Source organism: Megalopta genalis, chromosome 10 (genome assembly GCF_051020955.1).
Source record: "Megalopta genalis isolate 19385.01 chromosome 10, iyMegGena1_principal, whole genome shotgun sequence".
NCBI classification, from domain to species: Eukaryota; Metazoa; Arthropoda; class Insecta; order Hymenoptera; family Halictidae; genus Megalopta; species Megalopta genalis.
In genome coordinates this window covers 16,463,683-16,490,333 of record NC_135022.1, presented here as the reverse complement: position 1 = coordinate 16,490,333, position 26,651 = coordinate 16,463,683, and the positions used below count along the sequence as shown (strand labels likewise).

The 26,651-nt window shown below is 49.3% G+C and overlaps 1 protein-coding gene and 1 long non-coding RNA gene across 13 annotated transcripts in view; one reads left to right on the top strand and one right to left on the bottom strand.

Moving 5' to 3' along the window:
* Positions 1–26,651, bottom strand: part of Lmpt (four and a half LIM domains protein limpet) — a 124,916-nt gene that overhangs the window by 2,135 nt on the left and 96,130 nt on the right. For 7 of the 12 annotated variants that reach the window (XM_076524852.1, XM_076524853.1, XM_076524848.1 and 4 more), the window contains 4 exons: positions 15,575–15,775; positions 13,354–13,528; positions 362–531; positions 92–278 (listed from right to left, as the gene is read on the bottom strand). In XM_076524852.1, the coding sequence (XP_076380967.1) occupies positions 92–278; positions 362–531; positions 13,354–13,528; positions 15,575–15,775 (733 nt within the window). Of the gene's footprint in view, positions 1–91; positions 279–361; positions 532–7,854; positions 8,530–13,353; positions 13,529–15,574; positions 15,776–16,835; positions 17,392–22,523; positions 25,301–26,651 lie in introns of those variants that run through there. The other 5 variants (XM_076524849.1, XM_076524850.1, XM_076524856.1 and 2 more) reach the window with 5 other exon arrangements.
* The window catches only part of LOC117220169 (uncharacterized), a 28,200-nt gene continuing 22,928 nt past the window's right edge, over positions 21,380–26,651 (top strand). The window contains exon 1 of the long non-coding RNA XR_013034266.1: positions 21,380–21,612. This is a non-coding gene — a long non-coding RNA (uncharacterized LOC117220169). The remainder of the gene's footprint in view (positions 21,613–26,651) is intronic.

Sequence of the window (26,651 nt, the reverse complement as noted above, 5' to 3'; positions counted from 1 at the left end):
CTAATGCTCCGTTTACCGGCTTCGACGGGACACGCCGCGAGAATCTGCATAAAGATCTACGATTCGATTGTTATTTCTAGAGATCTGTTACCAGTGATCGGTTTGGAGCATGCGGTGCATCTCTTGGCGAACAGCTCGCCGAAGCAATCGGCGCAGTAGGGCTTGTCGTCGCGGGAAGTGAATCGCTGGCCAGCCAGGGAATTGTTGCAGTTGCTGCAGGTGAAGCAGTCTCTGTGCCACGGCTCGTTCTTGTACGTCACGCCGCCGCTAGTGATGATCTGCAAAGGATTACACCCCCTTCTGTAATCTGCTTCCGACGCGGACGATCGTTCCGCGCGAACGAAACCGATGGAAACAATACCTTGTTGCACTTGACGCATCGCGTGGCGAACTTGTCCTCGTAGCAACCGGCACAGTAGATCTCCTGCTCCCGCGGGATGAAGCTCTTCGTACCAATCGGGTTCTTGCAGACCACGCAGCAGAAGCACTTCTCGTGCCACTGTCTCGTCTTGTACTCCATCTTCTTCGTACCTGCAACGCGAGAGACTTCGTTGAACCGCCTGTCGAACTTTAGACAACGTCGAAGTTGATCGACTGGAAATTGTGCCGGAACACTAGAAAGTCGATTTAGACAGGGTAGCCAAAGCACGCACCCCCTTTCCATGTTTCTATAATGTCACAAAGTAGCTAACTCGAACCTAACTGGACTTTAGCTCTTCCAATTGCTAAAAGAAGCTCAGGCGAGTTCAAGTTTTGTAACATTTTAAGATAAAGAGTCGTGTCCCCGTTGTCACGTGTTTAGGTCGCAGGGGATGTTAACCCTCGATTAACAGCTCCCGTCCCTGGCTGACCCTACTTCCAGCGAGCAATTGCATTTCTTGTTCAACTGCAGGTAATAACAACACCGGAAGGGCGGAATATTTAACCGGAGTCTAGACAATACGGGGTGGGTTACGGACTTGCGTCGACTTGCTCGAGTCTAGACGATCGCGTGAGGCGCCCGACGAGGCGAACTTTGCTCGCGTGCCTGCTCGCACGTTCGCCTCGCACCGGCAATTCCCGGGGGATGAATTTCCCGGCGGCGCTTCCAAGGAAAACAAATCTTCCGGTTCGAAGCTCTCGCGGTTAATCTCTTCGCCTTCATCGCGGATGGTATATTCGGCGTGTCTATCGATCGCTCGCCCCCTAGCCTGACACGCTGTACAGTTGCTGTCGTGTGGCACTTTGGGGGCAAAGCAAACCACAAAACTCCTTACACGGACGCGGAGTTAAGACTGGGTCTTCCGTACCCGGCCTAATGACCGATAAGAGAAGGCGTTGGTTTACCCACGTTCGGACCCCTCGTAGGTGTTCCGTCGGGGGGTGGGTACTAAATTTCTTGTGTATGCCAGACCTGGCGAGGAAACATATCTGCGCCACTTTCGCGGTGGCCAGATTTGCAATAAATGTCTATCGATCGCTTCCGGCTTGCTTCCGAAGAAGTCATCGAAAGCAACTTTCCTGGCGGCCTAGAAACTTTCCACGGACAGGTGCAAAAACTCCCGCGAGACCGGAAGATCCCCGGCGAAGATACGCGCGCGTCGTCTCCTGCAATGCGGTTTTCAAGTTTCGCCCGCGGAACTTTCTAGTCACGGCTGCTGCTAATAACCTACATGCGACTGCCCCCTATTCAGCCGGGAGCGTAAACCGATCGATGTGTCGAACGACGATCACGATCGTCGCGAAGCTACAAGACAGTCGAAGTTCTGCAGCGGTAAAATGCACGCGATAGTTACGAGAATTGGAACGACCGAAGGAGGAAAAGCCCGACGGATGCGCGGATCTTTAGGATCGGTCACGATCGACGGAATTACCCGGCAGAAGCCCGTTGTCGGCCCGATGGTAATTGCTCGGCGATCGCGATGGATCGTTTACTCCTACGCGACCTCTGGTTTTCGATCATCTCCGCGGTACCGTTTCCATATCTAGGCGGTGATTAATCGTGGAGGGATATGGAAGCCGCGTTTATGGTCACGAAGTAGCGTAGTCATTCTATTATTTGCCTCCGTGGCTTACTTCTGTGTGAACGGTACGTTAACTTCGTTGCCGAAGAACGAAATACCGAAGAGTAAATAAAGAAGTTCAACTGTGAATCGAAAATAATTTTTCTGTTTTATAATATTCCGATTTCACACGTCAAAGTGCATTTTATGCACACGAGATGCATGCTTGCGACTTAATAACTTAACTAAATAACTTAACGAAAATAATAATAAGTAATAATAATAATAAATAAATAACTTAACTAAATAACTTCACATTAAATAAAGTTATTTCAATTAAGTTACTCGTAAGTTTATTCATTAAGGACCTTAAAAATTTTTTAAATCTAAATTTTGATAACATTAAAATTATCGTGATAATTTAAAAAAATATATCGCGATCTCAGACTCATCATTCGAGTGCAAAAGGTTAATTCCACGCAGTCTTTCTCGATCGACGTCCAGTTTAGGCGACGCGGTTGAGAAGCGAATAATCGACGTTCGTGGGCGTTGATCACTTCTCCCGCTCATTAACTTCGCCAGCTTTCTCTCTCTCTGTCTATCTCGCGCGCCAAGGGCACCTCGAATTAATAACGATCCGCTATTCTGGAAGGTGATCTAACGGGGCCTAAACAGCCGGAACGAAATAATCAGCGTGGAAGATGTCCCGCGTGAGTCACGGCCACAAACACCTTCTTTCGACACCTACCATCTCGATGTTTAACTTATTGAGGACATTGTTGATCCTAGTCCCCATCGAATCGTTATACAGGATGTCCCAAAATTGTGATACTTCTGGGAAATTAGAGAATACTGTGTGTGAGGTCATTCGAAGCAACTTTTTCCTTTACAAAAATTTTCTCCGATGCATCGTTAACGAGTTATTAACGAAAAACACTGACCAATGAGAGACGAGCTCGGTCGGCGCGAAGCGGCCCAGCCAACGAGCGCACGAAGTCCAGTTCCGCTCATAGGCTCGGCCGCCTAGCGCCAGGCGAGCTCGCTCCTCATTGGTAATTGTTTTTCCTCAATAACTCGTAAACGATGCCTCGAAAAAAATTTCTGTAAAGGAAAAAGTTACTTCAAATCAGCTCAGGAACTCCTCATTTTCCGGAAATACCATAATTTTGGGACACCTCGTACTAGAAGCTCTGGTAGCAGGAGACTTCAACCGCGACGCTAAGAGCGACAATGTCAACATTGACGAGTTCCAACGCATCCTGACTCATTGCTGTATTCGCGAAATATGTTCCCCGAGTTTCCGCGAGGCTTTCGTGACACATCGATTTACAGTTGAAACCACCACGGGGATCGAGATAAAGTTCGGATCAAATGTTTGCCAGTCGATAAAACAATCGATGTTATATCGCCGGCACCGATAAACATCGAAATACGTCGTCTTACTCGCCGAGCAAACATTGGACTGCAATAGAGCGATGACTGGGTGCAATGAAACGCGGGAACCAACGATCTGCTATCTATTATACGTTGCTGCAGGTCGGTATGCCGCAAATCGTTCTCGACAGGGGGGACTCGATAAAACGGCGTACAAAATCCTAGCGCGTTGAATTAAAGCTGCAAGAATTTCCCAGCGGTCGGTAGCTTAATCCTTTGCGAACGAGAATTTTTTAAGTACAGTAAATTCTCTCCAATTGTCCCACAGCTTGGAAACAGAAATGGACAATTTGGGAAGAGTAGATACAATTATTCGAGCCTCGCGACTCGTTTTTATAGTCGCCGATTGCCAACTACTATGCAAATGAGTAATGAATAAATGAGCAAATAATGAATAAGTAAATGAACAATCGTATCCCCTCTTCCGAAATTGTCCGTTCTTGTTTACAAGCTGAGGGACGATTGAAGAGAATTTACTGGACTAAGAATATTTTCCTCTGAAAACTACGTTATGTATCTTTGGTACATAATGTTCAGAAGCATAGAACAACTTATGGATATGATATTGAGCTTAATCGTGTTTTTTCTATTGTTTCTTCTCTATTCTTTTATCGATTTTTTCAATCATCAACTACCCTCGAACAGAATTTGCGGTATATTACTCAATATGGCTACGTTATTATAGTCCGTGGAGATTTATCACATTAATTTAAGGAATTTTCGATTATATTATTATATATAATCTGTGTCCTGTATCTTTTTTTATTTTGCAACTTTTAATACTAATGAGTATACCTTCACGTATATATTCAATTAATAAATAAATAATAGGATATTATTATACATCATATATAATAATATATATATGACGGTGTCATTATTATGTAATAATAATATATATTTGTTAATAAACAATAATATATAATAAATAATAGAAAATATACATCATACCCGACATAAAGCTAATAAATTTTATTTATTAGCTTTATTATTATTAATATATTTATTATATATTATTGTTTATTAACAAATATATATTATTATTACATAGTAATGACGCCGTCATATATATATTATTATATATGATGTATAATAATATTCTATCATTTATTTATTAATTGAATATATAATAAAAATATATATATATATATATTTCTATTATTTTTGTGTCGAATAAGACAATATATTTCCAATTATCTATTATACACATACTCATGTTTTTCAATACACGTAACGAAATCACATGATCGCAACTTCTCGAACAAGACGTCGTCGTTCTGACGTCGCGAATACGTCGGCGATCGTCCTCGAACGGTTAAAGATCGGTGCTACACTAGATGAAATTGTTAGGGACGCGACCGCCGCAGAAACATGTACGGTTGTCAGGTCCAGTTACTTTCCTTGATCAGCTTGCGTAACGGTCGCCGCACGTGGACGGAGCTTTTAAACAAATAAATAGAGAGAGGTTAAGCGATCGGAGCGAGGCGGTAGGTGGTTTCGCGATCGGTCTCGCGGGTCGGAGACGGGATAGCCTAGATTCCAGTGGCCCTCGAGGAAAGGAGCGATCTCGTCGGTTTTCGTGCTCGATTCCTCGTGGTCCACCGTGAGTCAGGAGGAGAGGCCAGTGACGTCAGAACGTCCGAGCAATAGCTCCGTATATGTATAAAGTTGGATGGTCCAAGGTCGGCGATGTGGTAATCTCGCATTATGCGTCGCCTCAACGCGCCGCGCCGCGCCGTTCGCGGACGACCTCAGGCCGATCGGTCGCGCGAAATCGATGTAAGCGGGAACCAATTCGACGAACGTCCATCGTCGGCTCGACGGTGACACGCGTTTCCGGTTTGCCATCGAACGCGGACATCGGCTGTCGTACCGCGAACCGTTCCGTCCGCTCGATAAGAGTGCAACGCGTCGCGGATTCGTGGAACGATCACCGTTCCGGGCACGCGGACCGTCCGCGAGAGGGTCAAAGCTCGCGATCGGCGGGGTATCGTCGATCGTTTCGATCTTTACGAGCCTCGAATCGCCGGGCCGGCGCCAACCTCGCGAATCGCGAGATTGCCAGACGCGGGCCGGTGTAAATAAAATGTTCACGAGCCGCGAAACGAGCATACCGTTCGATAATCCGGCCTGCGTGCTTCGCGGCTCGGTCTGCGGAAGCTCGTAAAAATTCTAGCGCGAGAGGAAGGCCAGAGGAAGAAGCCATTCCTACCTATGAAACCATTCCGAAAGCTCGAGGTCGCCGCGAGGGATCTCCTAAGGAAACTTAATGGCACTGTGCTCCGTTTCGGAACGCGTTTTACGGTTATTAATAATTGCGCAATGGCAAACATAGATGGTCCTAATGGCGTTCGTCACGCATCGCACGCGTTCGACGATTACGTAAATCGTTGCAGCACCGCGCTCATTGTGCGCGCTTCGAGTTAAGTTTTCGTTTTCTGTCGCGCGACCGTTCCCTTCGACGTTCCCTTTCCCTCCCCCTTTTCCTCTCGTCGGCGAGGGGGTCGATTTTAACGCTAAACCTACCAAGCCGGTCGGAACGACCGGTTTTACATTTTGTATTTTGAAATCGCTGAAATTGTAGAGACTTTTTCACAGGAAATTATTAAATGAATTTCACAGTCCGAGTATTCGTTGTAATGAAAATTATGGGAAGTCTAAATAGATTCGGTTCTATCGTTCTCACAGAGCAACAGAGATTCGTCGCTTCTAGTGCTCGGTAGGTTCAGTGTTAAACTTCGATTTGCAACCGGCGCGCCCGATAGAAATCTGTTCGATCGATGATCGACCGAACCGATCGGCGCGGATCGGACCGGCCCGGGTGACATCACGAGTATTAATACGCGCCGCGTTCGATTTTTCGCCGGGGAAACGTTTCGAGGCGGTGCTCGAAACGATTTCGAAGATCGCGGAGAATTTCTCCGGCCGCCCGTGTTTGTTTGCACGGACACGCGGCTGACATCATTATCGACTCCGCGCCACAGCGGATTCCAGGCTGTTTCGCAACCGACGGCAAACATCGCGGCGACCGGACTTCGTTTCGAGGTGCATTTAAATTGCCAATCGTCCGTAAACAATCGAAAGCCCGTCGCGAGCTTCCGCGCGGGGACGCGACGCGCGATCGAAGGAAGCCTCTCGCCGGCCTGTTGCATGCATCGCATGGCAACCGGAAGCGAGCGTCGCTTTAATAAACCGGCGTATCGGCGATCTAACTCGCGGCTTCATTAATCATAAACCACTGGACCGGCGGGATTGTCGTGGAAACTGGTCGGTTCGGTTGTCTTCCGTGTCCCCTAGATCGCTATCTGTTTCTTGTAGCGCGCTAATTCCGGGATCTTCGTCAGAGGTTCGAAGCCGTTCGGCTCGAATGTAGCGTAACCAGCTTTTCAGGTAATTTCATTTCTGTGTCTTCGAGGCGTTCCATTTTTCTCGACGTTTCTTGCTCCATTGTTCTTGACAAGCTATGTTCTTGCTATGCTATCGGAAAACATTCTCTTTCTGAAGCTCGCCGGACACTCTATGATTACCATAACTGCCTGAATCGGCTCCTCTTAATTTCCAACCGGAATTTACTTAAGTACTAGACACTTTTTGTCACCCTTTCATCACTAACTTCATCGTTCTTTTTGTATCATCTGTTCTATCTTTTCTTTTATCGTTAACTTCCTTTTTCTTTTCTCTTTATTTCTTTTAATTCGCTAATTGTGCGACTAAGTGTTGCACTTTTGTAACACGGAGACTTGCTCTCGTTGATCAAATAAATATTATTATTATTATTATCATTATTATAACTAATTCTAGGTGGTTCTCGAGGTCGTCAATCTCCTCTCTCATTCGAACCTTTGGGACATTCTCGATCCTAAACTCTGAGACAATCGAGACTGTGAAATTCCACGCCAGAGAACGGTTGGATCTATTCCGAAAGCAATGGCGCTAGGATTCCAGGATTCTCCTGTTTTAATGACAAACAGCCTCGAGTAATTAGCTAGTTCGTTAGCCAGGCGCAGCGAGGACAAGAGCGCGTGGCCGTGCTCGTGTTTCCAGATAAGGTCGCAGTCCCATTCGGGTTCCTTCCTTCTGCATGGGCCTTTCTCTCCATCTCTCTCTCTCTCCCTCTCTCCCCATCTCTCTCGCTCTCTCGCCGGCTTTGATCGCCTAGTTTATCGGCAGCCGGTTGCGCGGCGGCCCACGATCGGCGTGCCGACGTCGACCTTAGGGAAACTTTGAGAACGGGACCTTATGCGCCGCCCCCGCGACCAGCTCTCGGTTTCGCAATGTCCTGAACGACCCGGAACGCGTCACAGCAATCGCCACCTACCGAGGCGGCTCTTTGAACTCTCGATTGGGTTACGTCGAGGACCATCGAGCTCTCTCAGTCTAGTCCTAGCAAAGAAGCTGCCTAAATTGGTAAAAGAATAGATTGCGAGTGGATGATCACCTGGTTCCGCCTTCTTCGGGTCCCCGATCAGGCAGTCCCTGCCGAGGCAGCAGCGGAATTTAGGATCGCCTTCCATGGGGAACATGCTAAATATCGCGACATCCTCGTCCTTCTCCTTCGCCCTCTTTATCCTCTCCTCGCCCACCGTCTTCGTTTGCAGGTGGAGCTTGCTGGACAGCCGCTCGCTCAGCGTGTCGGTGGCCATTTCCTCTGCTCCGTTCGAGTCCTTTGAACTTTTCGCGGGGCAACAGACACTGGGGAACCCAACGGGACCCTTTCACTCTCGATTCGATTTCCAAGAAGACGCGTTCGCGATCGAAACACGACTCTTCTCGCTGGCCGATAAATTTCGACGGCAAAAGGTGCGCGAGATTCGAGCTTCTACGCTTCCGCGACAGTTCGACCGGCGTTTCCTTCTGTCACGAACGACAGAGGCGAGATCATCGCTGTCGATTGAAACTCTGTCGCGGCGCGAGTAACAGCTTGCTTGAAATGCCGGAGAATTCAGCGGAATCGAAATCGAATCGAGAGAAGGGAGAACCTGAAGAATCTATAGGCCGACGCGGAACCGGTTGATAACTCAGCGGGATTCGCGACGAGAACACTGGAGGAACCGCGACGAAATCGTGGAGAATCGTGCGATTGGCCCGGAGTCTTGCGAGCCACTGAAGCACCGGAGCCAGAGACCGCTCGAAACGCGCTCGAGACCGCTCGCTGGAGTCGGCGTGCACGCCGCGAGCACGCGCACCGTGTCTCGTGTCTTCTACTTCGCTGATAACTCGTGATTCCCGCGAACCTTTCCGCCTCGGCCCGCAGAACCACTCCGCGCTATCCTGAATCGCATTCGCGGAATATTTATATATTTGTGGGTCACGTCTCCTCTGCCAGGCCCGGTCTTCGTCCGGAGGATCGTTCTTTTCTCTTTCGCGTTGCTCCTTTTCTACCTTCCCTCGGAAATCCAGCTGGTCTCGAGGATGTATTTCGAGCCTCGGTCGTTCCTCCTATCAATTCTACACGTTTCTCCATCCTTCCAAATGCGTTCTGTACTTCAATACAATTCCGTTCGGAACAATTAATTGAACTCCGTTCTCAACATCGATTGAATTATGTTCTCGGCATCGATCGAACGGCAATTCGATTCTGCTCCGCGCATCAATTTAATTATGTTCCGAACATCGATTTAACCCTTTTGCACTCGAGCGACGACTCTGAGGCGCCGCTGAAAATTTTTCATCGCGTCAAGCGTTCCAAAATCATTTGTACAATTATCAGAATTGCCGACATTGTTGCGGAAACTGTTGAAAGAGTAATTCTTATTTGAGTCGCAAGACATAATTTCGCGTGCATACGAAGCACCGAGTCTTGTGGAATAGAAATACTGTAAGTCGGAGAAGCTGTATTGAATTTACAGTTAGAACGGCTTCGAGTGCAGGGTGCTAATTGCGATCATCCCGTCGTCGTCGTCGTCGTGCGGATAACTTCTGCGAACTGGACTTCTTCGACCGTGCCATTAGAGGTGTATCGTTGCAGTGACACCGATTACTCCGAACCAGTACCTCGTTATCTGTTATCTTATGCCCACGGTCTATTTACCCGTTCATTAATAATAGTCGTCAACAGTCGTTTATATGGCGCGCAATTACAACATTTGCTTTGCAAATTCGCGGTGCGCCGAAGCGGTGGCATCCTTCGAGACTTTGCTGCGCAGAGTTCTCGGCTGATTATCACCTGAACGATCGCGCGGGAAAAAGGACGAACAGAAATCCCAGCTAAGCCGGAACAAGCGATTAGTTCTGTTTTTAGCTTCCACGAGAGTTGTTCCGTCGAAATTATTCGCGCCGTTCTATCAGCCGCCGCGACCTTCTCTAAACGGCGACAGACACGGACATTTTTAAGGAAGGATACCCCCAAGAGCTCCAAGGATATCGACAAAACCGCGATAGCAATCGGGCCGGAGTTTTTCGAAGCTGATGCCGAAAGGTCGAAGGGATCGTGATCGCCCGCGATGGATCGCGTTAGATCCCGCGAGGCGATACGCTCGCGGTTCGAAAGGTCGCGATCCGTATACGGACACGCGCTGGCACCGAGTCATTTTCACGGACGATTCCTCGGCGATCCTGTCGCTATCGGCCGCGCGCGACGAGTCGCGTGAAGCGAAACCAGCCCGCAGGCACGAACTTCGCGGAATCGATTTCAAGTACATCCCACAGTCGCGCCTTTGTCTAAAAAATTGACCGAAATGCAGTTTTCGAAGTGTAATGTATAGCTGCCGAAAATTGCTATAGTACATATGTACAATATTCAATATAATGTACGATATATATTTAGTACTGAAAGCCGATTTTTCTAATGTCGTGAATAGTTACAAAAATATAGATAGTCGAAAATGACGAATTTTCGTGCTTCGTAATATCTTCAAGTTGGTAACTTCTTCAACGGGTCAAGCTAAAGTTCATCTTTAACACTAGATTTACGGAACCCGTCAAAATGGCCGGTTACTAATTTTTTAATTTGCGATTATTCATATCGTAAAGATACATTTACGAGTTATTTATTCAATTTATATGTTAAAAATGTTACAATAATGTTATATTAACACTTGTTATAATACCACAAATGTTACAATAACACTTGTTACAATAACACAAATGTTACAATAACACAAATGTTACAATAACACTTGTTACAATAACACAAATGTTACAATAACACTTGTTACAATAACACAAATGTTACAGTAACACTTGTTACAATAACACAAATGTAACAATAACACTTGTTAAAAATCAGAATAAATATCCTATTGTTACTTTTATAAACTAATATGAAACAGCTGTTTTTTTGTGCTCCGTAAATTCAGTGTTAAAGAAACCCCATTTGTAGAACATTTCTTCTAAATGGAACAAAAAATTGTCTCGGCCTGTCAGACAAATAATTAAGAACGAAGAAGCGCCGATCAACAGAGCAGTGAAAGATATTGCAGTGCAAGGGGTTAAGTCTTGTACCTGCCCCCACAATACGTCCTAACTCGTTGTGATATTGTAATCACAATAATAATCACTCTCTTATCCGAACATTTATTTTTACAATATTCTGCTATCGATACGTCCCATAATAATTGTAGTATTTAGATACACTATCGCCCTAGAGAACTTGAATGAAAATTTTAGATAATAGAATGTTTATAGAATGTTATCCTGATAACTCAGGATATGACAAAAGTAAAACTTCGGATAAGTGAGTCTCTGGAGTATAACGGTAGAGAAAAAGTTGCGAAAAAGTTATCGAAAGATCTGCTCTAACGAGACTCATCAGTTCAGGTGAGACGCCGACAACGATGTCCGATCGAAAAATTTAGCGTCAAGCAGTGTCCAACGACGTACTTCATGAACAACGTTAAAGACGTTGAAATTTTATATTCTAAACATACGTAAAATTATAGCCAAATATCGGAGAATGATTGATCCTCGCAAGAAATAAGATAAGGTCCGATTTTTCATGGACCTTAATATCTAAATTCAGCAACCACAAAAACATAAGAGCGTCGATTTTCATAAAAATCGTACGAAATTACGAAACAACGGCCAACATTTTGAAAAAAGGTGTCATCGTGCGTCCCTGTACGCGGCTCGCCCTCCCCCTCCCCCCCGATTCGGCTGGAATCATCGGCGCCGTTTCCTCGCGGAATTTCTTTGCTAGATAAATTCGCGTCAACTCGAGGCGTACTTGACCGAATTACCGGCTCCGCTCGCGGCGAGTCTGCTGCCTTTCCGCGGAAGCGGGCGCCCTCGGTGCTTCCTTCTGCTTCGAGAAGTTCGACCTTTCTCGGTCGCCTTGTGCCCGACTAACAGCGCCCGATTTTTCTTTGTCCACTGGCGATTCGTTATCGGAACCGGCTGAAAAGCATTCTCCCTGTCCGAGAACCGCGGATGAGGTCGGAACAGTGACAAAGAGTCGTAAAATCGTATCTTATCGCGCTCGGGGGAGATCTCCGGTCGTTGACTGCCCTTTTTCCCCGGTCCCCCGACAGTTTCGAGAGTCGCGGCTCGCGTCGGGGAGTCTTCGATTCGCGCGGCGAACTTCGGATTAGAGGCGTGGGCGGTCGTTTCCTTTTGGAAAGGAGCCGCGGTAATTGGCACCGGTCTGGAGCCGCAGCCTTGACTCGGTTGCCTTAATAAGAAGCGCCGAATAAGAGATCTATGGCCGACCTCCCCCGGTCGCGATCGTGAATCACAATTCAGGACGAGTTCGCTAACAGGTGGTTTCGAGGCTTAGCCGAAGGACCCCGCTCGTTTCGCAACTGGACGATGATTTCGTCGGAGGACCGTGCAATTTCAACGGGAACGATCCTGCACGAACGTTCTCGATCGGAAGACGCGTCTAGATTCGTCGAGGGTGCGTTCGTTCTAACACCGATTCCTCGAAACGCGCCTGCGAAAATGCAGACCTCGGTGGTCTGGCAACGACATCGAGAGCTGCCGCGAGATTCGCGGCACTGCTGGCGCGAGAATTGAAGTTTTAACCCTTAGCGCTCCACGCGTTTCTCGAGTACTATCTTCCAGAAACTCCGGCACATTTTTGGAGCATAGCGCTCGAGATAAAGGAAGTCTTATTTTGAGCGGAAAAGATTACACGTACTTGCGAAAGCGTTTGATTTGATTCATTTTATGTTGCTAAGTATAAAAATGGGCAAAAAATGTTTTAATCGTAATGGTATCTACTTAACATTGTGCGAGGTCGGTGCATCGACATCGTGAATCGTGACCGAAATTTCCAAGCAGCAAATGCATCCTCATCGAAATGGGTAAATTTACTATCAATGATATTCTTCACAATTCTTAAATAAATATATCCCTCGTGTTCTTCGACGCGATTTATTATAAAATTAGCATCGCGAATCGTCCGTTGAATTCTGTTTGCATACGGAATTATCGAAACAAAAATATCTTTCGCGTGAGTTTGCCGGAATTTTTTTATCGTTAATCTTCGCTGGAATCGACTCGATTAATAATTAAATTAAATTAAAAATTAGTAAATATTCTTCGGACGTTCTAAAATAAAGTTGAACAGCGCTTTTCTGAAAAATATCGCTACCAGCAATTCCGGCACATTTTTGGAGCAAAGCACCCGAGATAAAGGAAGCCTTATTTTGAGCGGAAAAGATTACGCGTCCTTGCGAAAGCGTTTGATTTTTATTCATTTCATGTTGCTAAGTATAAAAATGGGCAAAAAAATGTTTTAATCGTAATGGTATTACGCTAAGCACGTTTTCACTACAAATAACAATTGCCAACGTCGACAGAAACAAAGCATCTTCAGTGTAATCATGCTAAAAGCATTGAGCTCCGCAGCAGAGCCTTGGGATTTACGGAATAAATGACGGATGTCTCCATAGCGGAGCCAACGGAGCGCTAAGGGTTAAAGTATCGGTAGCGTCGATTCGACGAGTACTTTAAAGTAAAAAAGTTGGGCGAAGTTCGAGGATCGCGATCTACGTACCAGCACGGAAGATCTCTCCGCATCCATCGCAGCGGCTGGCGAATTGGGCGTCGTAGCAGTTGCCGCAGTAGATCTTGTCCACCTTGCTACCGAACTGTTTGTCCACCAAGGACACCCTGCACCTGTTGCAGAGGAAGCAAGCCTCGTGCCAGTGCTTGTCCTTGTACGACAGATCCTGAAACCAAGCATCGAATGATCCAGCATCGAACCGTCTCGCGTTGCCGGCGTCGCAATTCTTCGCAGATCGCGGAGCGGCGAAAACAAGTCTCGGCTTTTGAATTATGCGATCGCGCCGAGCGAGCGGAGGAAAATATTGACAGGCGAACGCGACATTTCCCGAACGAGGTCCGCGCGGCGCGCGTTAATCGAGGAAGCGGACCCGCGGATTCCGCTTGTCGGAAAAACACGACGATTCTTGTCGGCGATCGACGCGCTCGATGACCAAAATATTCGCGAGATCCGAGACGTAAACACGCCTCGCCGGTCGAGCGACCGTCGCGCGTCGAAATCGCGCGGGTTGCCATATCTGGATCGATTATAATCGCCGCCTCGGCGACCTCCGCGGGTCTCGCGCGTCGCGGGGAAGCGGTTCCCTTCGATCGGAAGCGGTACCAGCACCCCGGGATGACACGCGTTCGTTCGAGACGCGTCTCCCGCAGCCGCGGCTTCCGAGGGAGGACAACCGAGATTGAATTTCAGCGAATTTCCGGCGAGCTGGAGGTAGGAGAAACAGAGACGGCGAACGGCCGAGAAACGGAAATAAGCTCTCGAAGCCGATATGGCCGGCAGCACCTGCATCATCGTTTCTATTTCTAGGAATGAGTAAGTCGACGCCCATGCCCGCTCGCTCGCTCGCTCATTCGCTAGCTCGCTAGCTCGCTCGCTCGTTCGCGTATCGCCACCTCGACCCCGTCATTATACACGAACCGATAATTACCGATTTTTGCGCGGAACTCCGCGGACCGTGTCTACGACCGACACGTGCTAGCCGAGACGCAAATGTCTTCCGGAAACAAGCTTCTACGTGATGAGAACGGCCAACCCGGGATTTACGTGTCTACCGCTCAAGATATCGGGTTTCAGCGAGGATTTAACATTCCGCGGAATGGTACTTGACTGGAGACACTCGTTTTCCACTATACGTGATCACATTCTACTTCCCTGGCATGCTAATGGCATCGTAGACAAATTTGGTTTCGAAGAAACATTCGAGACACGCGCATTTCCATTCCAGTTTGAATTTATTGTAGAAATTGATTCACCGTACGAGTTCGTGTACGAATTCAAATACGATTTTATGTTGGAATTCAAATACGATTTTATGTACGAATTCAAATACGATTTCATGTTGGAATTCAAATACGATTTCATGTACGAATTCAAATACGATTTTATGTAGGAATTCAAATACGATTTCATGTACGAATTCAAATACGATTTCATGTAAGAATTCAAATATGATTTTATGTAGGAATTCAAATACGATTTCATGTACGAATTCGAATACGATTTCATGTAAGAATTCAAATATGATTTTATGTAGGAATTCAAATACGATTTCATGTACGAATTCGAATACGATTTCATTAAGAATTCAAATACGATTTTATGTAGGAATTCAAATACGAATTCATCATGTACAAATCGATGTATAAATCAATGTACGAATTCAAATACGATTTCATCTAAGGATTCAAATACGAATTCATGTACAAATCGATGTATAAATCGATGTACGAATTTAAATACGATTTCACGTACGAATTCAAATACGAATGCGAATACGAATTCATATACAAATCGATGTATAAATCGATGTACGAATTCATATACGAATTCATGCACAAATTGATGTAAGTATACGAACAGATGTACCAATTGATATATAAATTGTCGTACGAACTGTATGCTCTCCGTAGTAAACGTAAATTGCAAAGGAACGATAAGGAAATGGAATTACAGAAGAATGAGAGCTAAAGTGATTTTTCTGTTTGCGAGAGGATCAAATAGTCGGCTTGACATTGTCGATGGGTATCAGCGAGGAATGAAGTTATTGGTTTTCACTATCGCAAAGATACGTCCGCGAAGGTGAATCGGCCTCGAAGGACAAGACAGCGATACGATACCGAACGAAACGGAAAAATCGGCGTGCGAACGAGGCCGTTGAGTGTCGCTTATCGCCGAAACGTATCCGCGGTATCTGCGGACAATCGATGCGTACCTTCGAGTCGATACCGATGATTTTGTTGCACTCCTCGCAGCTGTTGGCGAAAACGCTCTCGTAGCACTTGATGCAGTAGGGGTGCTCGTCTCTGAGAACGTAGCGCTGCCCGGTCAGGGACTCGTCGCACTGCCAGCAGCAGAAATGACCGCTGTGCCAGTCCTTGTTCATCGCCTTCGTGTACTCGCCACTGAAAATCAACTGGAAAAGAGAGGAAAAACGCGCCGAGTTTAGACAACGCTGTTCCGTGGCTAATAGATCTCTCGGAACCCTCGTTAGAGACCCGATTCCCCATTGGATTAGTGACAAATTCGATCGTGAACACGGTCCACGTTTCCGGGACGGAAAGCTCCTCGGCGACGATTCGTCGGCGGCGTTAAACGCGCGCGTGCGAGCGATCACACGCGTTACGATTCGTACAAACAAGGCTCGACGAGCTTCTAGCAGCGAGAAACTCTGACACGCTCCTCTCGCAGCATGCTTCTCGCACGTTTCCGGCCGCGATTACCCGAAAAGCTCCTCGCGATCTCTCTCTTTTTTATTTTCTGTAGTGTTCCAAGCGCGGTTCTCTGGTAAATATGTACCTTGGTTGAGTGCTGTTGTATGTGCTGGCTGAGTATTTTTTGTAAGGGAGCATATAAGATCTATTCTGTGGCGTGAGGCATGTATCGTCGCGTGGGTTGATCGCCGCGAGGCTTTGCTCTCCTGCGAGAGAGGAGCGTCTCGAGGGAACGAGCGGCTGCTCCGCCACCCTCTGGATCCCGAAATCGGCGGACACGATATGATTCCCCTCGACAACAAAAAATAAAGCGAACACGGAACGGACAAAGATTCCGGTATCGTTTCCCGGCGAAACGAAAAATTACGGGAGACGTTTTCGGGTCGACGAGACCGGGAAGTGGGGGCGACAAATGGAGAAGAGAGCTTTCCTCGCCAGGGAAAGTAGGTCGCAAACAGAGTGCTCTCGGGTTGGACAGCTTGTTTTCGCTGTTGCCAAAAGGGAAACATCGATTCCGGGGCGGTTCTAGGCGACTAACACCTACGTAAAACGTTCTGGATCCCCTTTAGACCGAACCATTTCGAAATGCCGGCTTCGACGGAACGTCGAATTCACGGAACGAGCGGCCGGTAGTTCTCGATCCCGATCTCGGTCTGGACCAGCCGGCGAGAATCGCGATCGTTCGGGTGGCGAGCGTCGATCGTAAGCGGAAGAATCGCGCGAGGGGGGCTGATACTCGGCACATCTGCAGCCAGCACATACTCTTCGATGGCGTGGTGGTTCTGCGTGCTGTCGACCTCGGTGATCGTGACCTCGGCGTTCTGATCGTGGCTCTCCCTGCGCTTGGTCGTCTTCTTCACTTTGCGAACCTTGCGCTCGGTGGTCGTGTACACTACACTGTCTACGTCCGCCATCGTTCTTCGGCCTGGTCTCTCTGTTCCGGGATACTTTGCGATCTCGTGAAGGCTTTGCGTTCGGTCACCGATCGATCGCGATCTGGACAACTAACTCTGCGGATCCGTGCACCGAGGGAAACCAGGAGAGGACTGACCGGGTCCAGGGGACGTTGGGGACCACGAGGAGAGTCTGAGACTGTCACACACGGAGAGAGAGAGACAGACAGACGGACCGAGAGAGAGAGAGAGAGAGAATGGCGGCGGTGGTGGTGGTGGTGGTGGTGGTGGTTTTCGTCGCTATGGAAATGAACGAGTGGACGATGGAAACCGAAGCGGAGCGTGCGACCAGAGAGTCTTCCTTCCGTGTTAACCCAGCAGCTTTCGAGCTTGCGAACCGACTGAAATCTAGGATCGGCCCGCTCCGGGCGTCATCATATCGGGACGCTATTTTCGGCGTCCCGACGACTCCAGAAACGCGCCTCGCCGCGTCGCGTCGCGTCTCCGCCACCCTCTTCTCCCGCCGACCCCCTTCCGCCCCGCGTTTTCTCCTCCTTCTCCGAGATTCTCGATGCAGTGTGCCGGGTGCAACTTTTCTACGACACCCCTCTCTCTCTCTCTCTCTCTCGCTCTCCCTCTTTCCCGCGTTGGTTCACAAATTCTCGGCCGCGTCTTCTATCCGAGAGACACCGATATACCCCCCCGGCTCGCGACGGGTTACAGGACACCGTCGAAGATCCCTTCTAAGATCCATCCTTCCTCCCTTTTTTGACGGTGTCGCTTCCCTTCGGTCTCTCCTCTCCTCCCTTTCTTTTTATTCGACACTTCTGGCCGCGGGTATTTCGGGACCCTGACGTCGCCTCTCCTCTCGCCGAGACGAGAAACAGAGGCGAGGTGCGATTCGCGGATTCCAGACCGCGATCGACGATCGAGAGCTTTTTCAACGGACGGAGCGCCGAACGATGGAGGAGTCTTGGGGCTTGCCGGCTACGTGTAGATTGTCGCGAGAGTGTTCGTGTCGATCATTCACCGAAGACAATTTGTTTACAGGTGGACTGTGCAAATTTCCTAGCTATGCTCAGCATTTTTCTGAGGCTCTAGAGCCACGCGACCGTCAAATCGACGGACGTTGGATGTCTCTCCTTCTTCTACTAACGGAAAACAAGGAATATTTGTTCTTGCTTTCGACTAGAAACACGAGGAAACGTGATCAACGCCCGTTTTTTTCGATGTTCGTGTAACTCTGGCCAGAAATGTACTCTTCGATTGTTAATAAATACCGTAATTTCTTCCCAATTCGCGCTCAGATTGCGCACGAAAATGATAATAACTTAACTTCCCATAACTTTGGGAAGATTATTATTCGATTAAGAAGATTATTATTATTATTCGAGCCTTGCGTCTCGTTTCTATAGTTGTTGACGATCGGTAACTATAAAAAGGAGCCGCAAGCCTCGAGTAATCGTATCTCCTCTTCCCGAATTGTCCATTTTTGTGCGCGATCTGAGCGCGAATTCGGGAGAAATTACTGTATCGTCTATATTTCTGCGCGCTGGTGTCGCCGAAATTGTTTGTCCGTGTCGCAGACGCAGATTATGGGAATTAGGTCCGAAATGCCAGATCCGGAGCCGAGAGCTCGCTGTATTTCTGTCTGCGTTTAATCGACGGGAATAATTCTCATTGTCGGACCGGCTGGCGCTTCGGCATAGAATAGAGCGATAAACATTGTTCACGGACTATTGTGGATCGTTTATGATTCGCCGAGGTCGCGGGACTCGAGATCCGAGCTCTCGAATCGGACTCGAGATCCGAGCCCTCGATTCGCAGCATCGAATCGGCTCGAATCTTCTTTGCACCCGAAGCAGAGGCTGGATCGAAGGCGGTGGATTGACAACGATCGAAAAGGTTTGTCAAACATCGACCGGTTTCCTGAAACATCGGGGCGTCTGATGCGACGCCTTGATCGCGTGCCAAACAGGTGGTTCCCGGTTGGCGCGGGGGTGGCAGGCCGCGAGTGGCGAAAAATAGAGAAGAAATCCACCGGTGTAATTGGGTCGGAATGTTTCACACATCACCAATACCTGCGCGCCCACCCGCTCGCCGACGCGACGCCTTCTTCGCGATACTAATCCCGCCCTTCCTCCCCGCGTCCGCGATCAATTCGACGAATCGCTCCCCGAAACACGCTGCTCCAAAATAAACTCGTGTCCTCTCTTTCCATCGTGACGTTTATCATCCGTGGTCGCTGATTGATCGTCTCGCGAAAGATTTATTGTTTGCCGGCGACCACCGATTCTCGCGAGTGGACGTGACATTGGCATGAATCGCATGAATCGCCGCGAAAACGAACGATATTAATGAAGCCGAGAATCGGCGTTCCTACTACGATCGTAACGACAAAATCTCTGCGATCGAATAAATTGTTTCGCGGTTTCTTTAATTCACTGAAATTGACAGTTTCGCGATTGGGCGGCGACCGGACGAAAAGTTCGGCTGAATAACGGCTTATGGTTTCCAGAATTCTGCCGCCGAAATCGGGAAGATTCTGCTATTTTTAGGTATGCGAACGCAGTGAATTCTCCTTAATTAACGGTCAGATTGCGCAGAAAAATGGACGATTCGAAAAGAGGCGATACGATTATTCGAGCCTTAAAAACATGCCGCAAGGCTCGAGTAATCGTATCTCCTCGTCTCGAATTGTCGTCTTTGGTGCACAATCTGAGCGACAATTAAGGAGAATTTACAGCAATAGACAATGTTACATCTCAGTGTGTTGTTTACAATCATTTGTTGCTCGGTGTTTCGAAAAAGTAAATATCAGTAATGCGAATAGAAGAAAAGTTTTTGCAGTAAAATGAATGCGACGAATAGACTGCGATTGTTCGTGCAAAATAGAAATTTTCAAAGACGATCGTACGAAACAGAAATTAAATTAAATTGTTTCTTTTAATAACTTCGACAAGTTAACAGTAACGTAATCAAATTATTTCACTCTTATATCTTCCCAATAAATGCATTAAATCTTAAATCAATGAATCGATGAATTTCTGGCTCTTGTATCTCGCGATTATTTACAAAGCGAGCTGCCTCTACGGCCAATCGACAATTATCCTCGTCAGAAAGATCGAAATCCTTCGCAGTTCTTTGAGCCAAAAGCCACAAGGATTGCGCGGACAGAATGAGGCGATTGGGATCGTCGAAAGATTTAGAACCGGTCCGACAATTTGCGAGACGTGTTTCTGCTAAATCCGTTGAATATTTTCTTACATAGTAATCGCGATCACGCGATGTATCGTTTCTCCATCGTTGCCAGAATACGCGAGGAACGCCGGACCCGTTATAAATAGCTGGAAAATGAAAATCGCCCGTGACAGGAGAACGCGATCGCCCACGCGAATCGAGGATCGCATCGGACGGTAACATAATATCGACGAAGGGGTCCGGAAGAGGCGCGCGTCGCCCGATTAAAAATACAACCTCCGGGAAAAAGCGGGTCGACCAAAAAAGAGGGACACCGATGCCGGATCCCTGGATCGCAGTGGTATAGCACCGATTATCCTCCGGCGGGACTTTGAACCTCGAACAAACCAAGATTCTAATCTGTTCGTCGAGCTATTTAGGTGAAACCATTGGCCTGCAAGGTCCCAACTGAATCGAGACTGCAAACGTAAAGTTTATCGAGAAGCTTCAACAATTTGCATACCGAGATTATTTTAACCAGTTAACTGTGGCGATCTCTTTGCAAAGCGCCCACCAGCGTGCGTCGCGACAATCAAGCGATGACGAGTTAGCTCTCGGGAAGTTATGAATCCAACTCAAATTATTTATAATTTTCATTTGTTTGTTTCACGTCGTCTTGACCTCTAAGCATTTTAAACATATTAAAATTTACGAATATGATTTAGTTTTCGCCAGAATTACAATTTAGATATCAAATTGTAACGAAACTTTACGAATGACGAATAAAATCGTCATGACGCAAAATTCTGCCGCATCTCCACGACGGATATAGTCGTCAAACACGCTTGAACGGTTAAAATAATCGAGGATTAGTTCAACGATTGCTGATCCCGAAGAAGGGGTTCGCCGAAAGAGGATCTAGACAAATTTATCAAAAGTTCCGAGGAGTTGGGGGATCGATCGCGACGACGTAAATCGCAAAAATTCGGATTCCGCGCCGCTGCACGGAGGGAAACCCTGCCGAAGTGTCCCCTCTCGAGTAAACGGCTCGCCTCGACCGCGATATATGCGTATATTATTTGCAGACGGGCATGAGATTGATATTTTGGGAGACCCCACGCGAGCCGCACGGCACCAATAAACGCCGCGGACCGCGAGACTGTTTCATGAGAACATCCGCCGGATTTTCTCGGCCTGTCGCGGCTTCATTTTTCTTTCCCCATCCGTGGAAAATCGGTTCCAACAAGTCTTGCCCAACTTTAGATAACAATAGCAGGCGAGTGAGACCACGCGCGCTGGGCGCAGCACCATGCGATCGCGAGCCTCCCGAGCCAGCCAGCAGTTTTTCATCGTTCCGAGCCGCTGACGAGCTCGGACTAACCAGAGGCCAGTTGAATTCGACGGCGCGGTACCATGGTCGGAGATGATTCCACGATTGGTTCGCGGTGCCGAGGACCCGGAGCCTTGTGAGTATTCGACAGAGCATAGGTATTTAGCGTGTCCGACAGGTGCGAGCAGGTGCGTGACACACGGTGTTATTTACAAGAACGAGAAGAAATGGATGGTCGAGCGAGAAACGATCGAACGAAGGGAGAAAACGTGTAAGCGTGTTAAGCAATGCCCTAATTAGACGTCGCAAGAGACCAAAATCACCGTTGCTTGAACGCCCGACGCGGCTAACAAACAAACAAAACACATTCTACGGCTGCGTCCAAATTGGCAACGCGCGCGGCGCGACGATGATGTATTCGTCGGTTGCGTTGCTTGAGATTGGAACTTTTGTTCGCTTTTTGCAACGTTTGTAACGACAATGGACCATTTCGCGGAGTTATCGATTTTCGGAGCTCGGAGAGGCTCGATCTACGATCGAATAAATTGTCATCTTCACCTACTTGGCAGCAACCGCCACCGTTGGGATTTCTCGACGTTTGCTTCAATGTACTTTGTTTTCTATAGCTTGTGTTTACAGGCCACGCGTACGTTGCATAATTATTGTCATTTAGAGAGAAAGCGACCGGAAGACGTTCGGAAAGCTGACCGTGAACTTGCGATCGACGTTCGGACAGACGATTGCAACGCCGAATTAGGACACAGCCGTAAAAAAGAGAACTCCAACCAAAATCGGGTCTAATTCGACGGGACTCTCTGCACCTGTGGGGTCAAAAATTCATTGTCCACTTTTTCCAGGGTGCCTGATTCCTCGCGACACGATCCGAGTGGGAGCAGTCGCATGATTAAATGCCGGCACAGTGTTACGCCTAAGAGTCGAGTGGTAGTCGGAGTGTCGAATCGTGTCTGTTTAAGGTGTGAGTGACAAAAGGGGGGGTCGAGATGTCGTGCTCGGAGAGAGACGGGAGGACCTTGGTTGCGTCATTACCCAGAAAGCTTTGTTCCGATCGGTATCCGAGATCGTGTACTCTATCGGTCCTGAAGCCGCACTCACATCCTCGGCGTCCCAGTAGTCGGTGTCCTCGTCGTGGGAGGAGGACCAGAAACCCTTCCGGGAGTTCTCGTTGTCCTCCGGCCACGGAGGCTCGGCCGGTGTCGTCAGGATGTCCCGGATCCTCTCGTAGTCCTCCAGCTCCGCCTCCTCGAAGCTGGATATTCTCAGGAGCCGCGCGGTGTCCTTGGCACCCTCGACGGAGGTGCGCGCGTTCGTCGGCCCGCTGGTAGGCGCGACGGCTCTGTCGTCGTCGGTCTTATCCCTGGACTGGGTCCCGAATCTTCTGTTCTTGAAGGTCCTCCGATTGAAGCGATCCCGGGACATCAGGTCGCGCCGGCTCTCCGACAGTCCCAGCACCGAGCTCTCCGCCGGCGGTTCTTCGTAGTCGGACAGAAGCTCGTCGAAGCTGGTCTGGGTCAGCACCGACACGCTCTTCCGGCTCTCGGACCTGGACAACGCTGGACTGCCGAACGGGGAGGTGTTGGTCGACTCGTCCCGGAACAGCCGTTGCATGGAGATATCCGATTTCCTCCGCTCTGGTTCCCGGTGCCTCTTCGATCGCCTGCCCGTCAGGTTCTCGGCCGATTTGCTCACCTCCGAGGTCTTCGACTTCAGCCTCGTCGGCTTCCTCACGATCGTGCTCGACGACTTTATGTTCCTCTTCCTCTGGCTCACTCTGGCCCCTTCGGCTGGAACCTCCGACCGGTTCTCCTCTACCAGGCCGTTCTCAGTGTTCGCCGACTGCTCCGCGAACCCTTCGAAACCGATCGATCCCTGAATCGCCGCAGGATCGGGCGATCTCGACTTCCTGAGCTGCTTCCTCGAAGCCCTTCTAGTTTGCTGGCGAGTGTCCGACTCGTCCCTGGAGGATCCTCCCTCCGAGGGACTCTGGCGTCGCTTGACCAAGGGCAGCGAGTCCAAGGTCTTCTTGGTCGGCGCTTCGTTGCCGGAGTCGTTGTCGAAGGACGTGCCAACGTCGCTGGAGGCGTCGGAGCTCGAGTACGTCTCCGCCACGTTGAAGGGTATCGGCGTGGGTATTCTGACGTACCTATCCGGTTCTGGAGTTGTCAGAGACAACGGCCGATCCCTCGAGCTGCTCTCGACTCGCAAGTTCTCCCCGGCGTCCTCGTAACACGTCTCTCCCTCGTACTCTCTGCCGTAGATCTCCTCGATCTCCACGCTCCGATCGTCCCTCTCTCCGGATTCGCTTGCCTCGACCAGGTAGTCGAAGTCCGGACTCAACCTGGAGTCCGGAGTGCATCCCGGGCGCAGCAGGAACTCCCCGGGACTGTACTCCGAGAGATAATCGAAGTTCTTGTCCTTGGATCTCAGCTCTGCCCTGATCCTCAAACTGTACTCGTGCAGGTTCTCCAGCTTGTGCTTGGCGCCACGAGGCAAATTCGCGCTGTCCGAGTGGCTGTAGCTGCAGATGGAGTCGTGGGTGCTCATGTTGTCGACCGGCTCGTGGTACGACAGGCATGGGGTCGCCGGCTGATTGATCGTGATGATCACTCCGTCGGAGACGTGTCTGAGGCACGCGAGCAGCTCCAGCACGCCGACGCAGCCGATCAGCACGGACATCATCAGACCCATCGCGACGGTTGCTCTGTCAGACTCTAGCGAACGATCCACGGGAAATCCTCGTCAAGGATCACTGAACCATTACCCATCACCTTCTTGCCATCCTATCTCCGCGTTTCCATTCTCGTTTGCGATCTTCTAGATGTATATGATGAGGAACATCACGGTGCGGGGCTCCTCCTCGTCGAAGAGCGTGGGGAACTTGAGCGTCCTGCGAGGCCAATCCATCGGGCGTCCTCGGGGTGTCACCTCGACGGATCCTCTAACGCGGTGACGTCACTCGAAGGAAGATGGCAAAGGGGAGAGAGAGAGAGAGCGGGAGATAGAGACAGAGAGAGAGAGAGAGAGAGAACAAGACGGATGGATAGAGGAGAGAGACACGATCCTAGGGGGGGCACCCACCACCCACGCGCGGCCACTTCTCTTCACGGTAGCGAGAGCACGTTTCAGCACACGGTCGAAGGTGTCTCGAAGGTGTCTCACCTAACCCCCGTGACTCGTCGTGACCAGGCTGCCACCCGAGGGGCAGAGGTATCCCGATCACGGAGACGACAGTGGCGGCGACGGAGAGGCGACGATCACGCGATGATTATCGCTGGTTATCCATGCGGCCGGATGGCGGCCAGAGAACTGTTTTATTTTCCGCGGGCAAAACCGTTCGGACACCGGGGCAAACTGGTGGCCGTTCGGCTCGTTATGTCGACGTAGCAGACTTCGACTCGGGCTACGGACCGCGTTGAGGCTAAGGCTAAAGTTAGCCCGAATGTCCCTGGACGCGAATCCCTGTCCTTAATGCCGCGTACGCGTCGCGATCGATCACCGGCCGGCCGGATAATTAACGCGTCCCGATTTGGCAATCGTCGCCAGCCCGTGCGAGACGTTTCGACCGATTATTGGCTGCCCCCGCCGATCGACGACGTGCCCAAGCGACGCCTCGCCCTAATGACCCGATCATTGAACGGCGTCCCGCGCGTTTTCGTTCGACGCCGCGCGTCGCGTGGGCGGCCCCGATATTTCCACGTCGCCGCGAGACGAGACGAGACGAGACTTTGGCAGCTCTAGGAAGATTCGCCTCCTCGGTGGAAACGCTACGCCTCTTGGCAATACGATACGTAACCGAATTCTCGCGAGCCGCGAAACCTGCGTATTCGAACATCGGATCGAAGCTGTTTTACTCGGGATCGCGGCTCCCCGATTCTCGCTGTTCTCTGCCGAGGCATTCCGAGCCGGGCCCTTCTGGAATTGCTTTCCAACGAGGACTGGTCGAGATGGACCAGTCATCCGAAATGCTGGACCATGGTTTCGGGGCCGTTCGAAGGCGAACTCTTGAGACGGTTAATGTCGCGATCATCTTCTGGACCCGATGTGGAAATGCCGAGGAGGATTACGTAGTCGGCGATGGCCGAATTCTGGCCGAATTCTGGCGTCACTCGGGGGATTTTATTTCGGTTACCTCATCGGTTACGATTCTACCGGCGGGACCGATCTTCGATACACGTTTTGCGCGCGGTACGCATCTGGCGAGTCTCCAAACAGATATCGAGACGGCCAGCACGCCGCTTATCGAACCCCTCGATGATCTATATTCGCGGGAACCTAACACCGGTCGATTCTTCTCGAAAACAAATTCGCTGTTGTTTGTTTTGTCTTGACAAAATTTGCTTTCGAAACAGGCTGTCGATCTCCTCGCGACCTGGCGGGGATATCGTGTTCGCAGAATATAGGAAGGCGAACTTCGTTGTTTCAGGTATGCAGAACGTATGTTTCTACGTCGTTCGCGAGCTATAATAAATCGCATGGACGCGCTTAAGCATTCTCGTGACTTGTCGAACTTCCGTTGACGGAAAGAAGAATTCGGGCGGTAGCGATTTGGTTCGATAGGGTTCGAAGAACTTTGAGGAATCGTCGAGCCGTGCTGGACAGGTTCAGGGTCGATGAATTTTTGCCAGGTTCGAGATAGTCCTGGCATTGGTGCGACGACCGCTGGAGCCGCGTTACTGAATGAACACCAGAGAAAGAGGTCTGCGAGAACTGCGGTGCCGGCTGCGTAATCATCGTCCGGACCACTCGGTCCGCGACCGTCGTCGTCGCCCGAAATAAACGCATCGTCGACGACCTATCGGGACGCGAGCCGAAATAAATCGCGGCAGTGTCCGTGTGCGGTTCTGGCTGGATCGTGGACACCGTACGGCAGCCGCTCCAAACGATATTATCGGGTCCGCGGACGGCACCAGTTGCACCTTCCGATGGATCGATGCATTTGGTAACGAACAAACGGCTTCTCTATGATCAGCCAGCTGCTAGAGAGACCGCTGCGCATTCCTGGGACATTGTTGGCAACCGCGTCGATAGTTTCGACTGCGGACATGTGGGTTGCAGACCTCGGGGCACTGTGAATATAGTCTGTAAATTTTTGGTCGACAAATTAACACGTTGATCGCGACCAAATCAATGCTTGTTGGTTAATCGAGACTGGAAAGT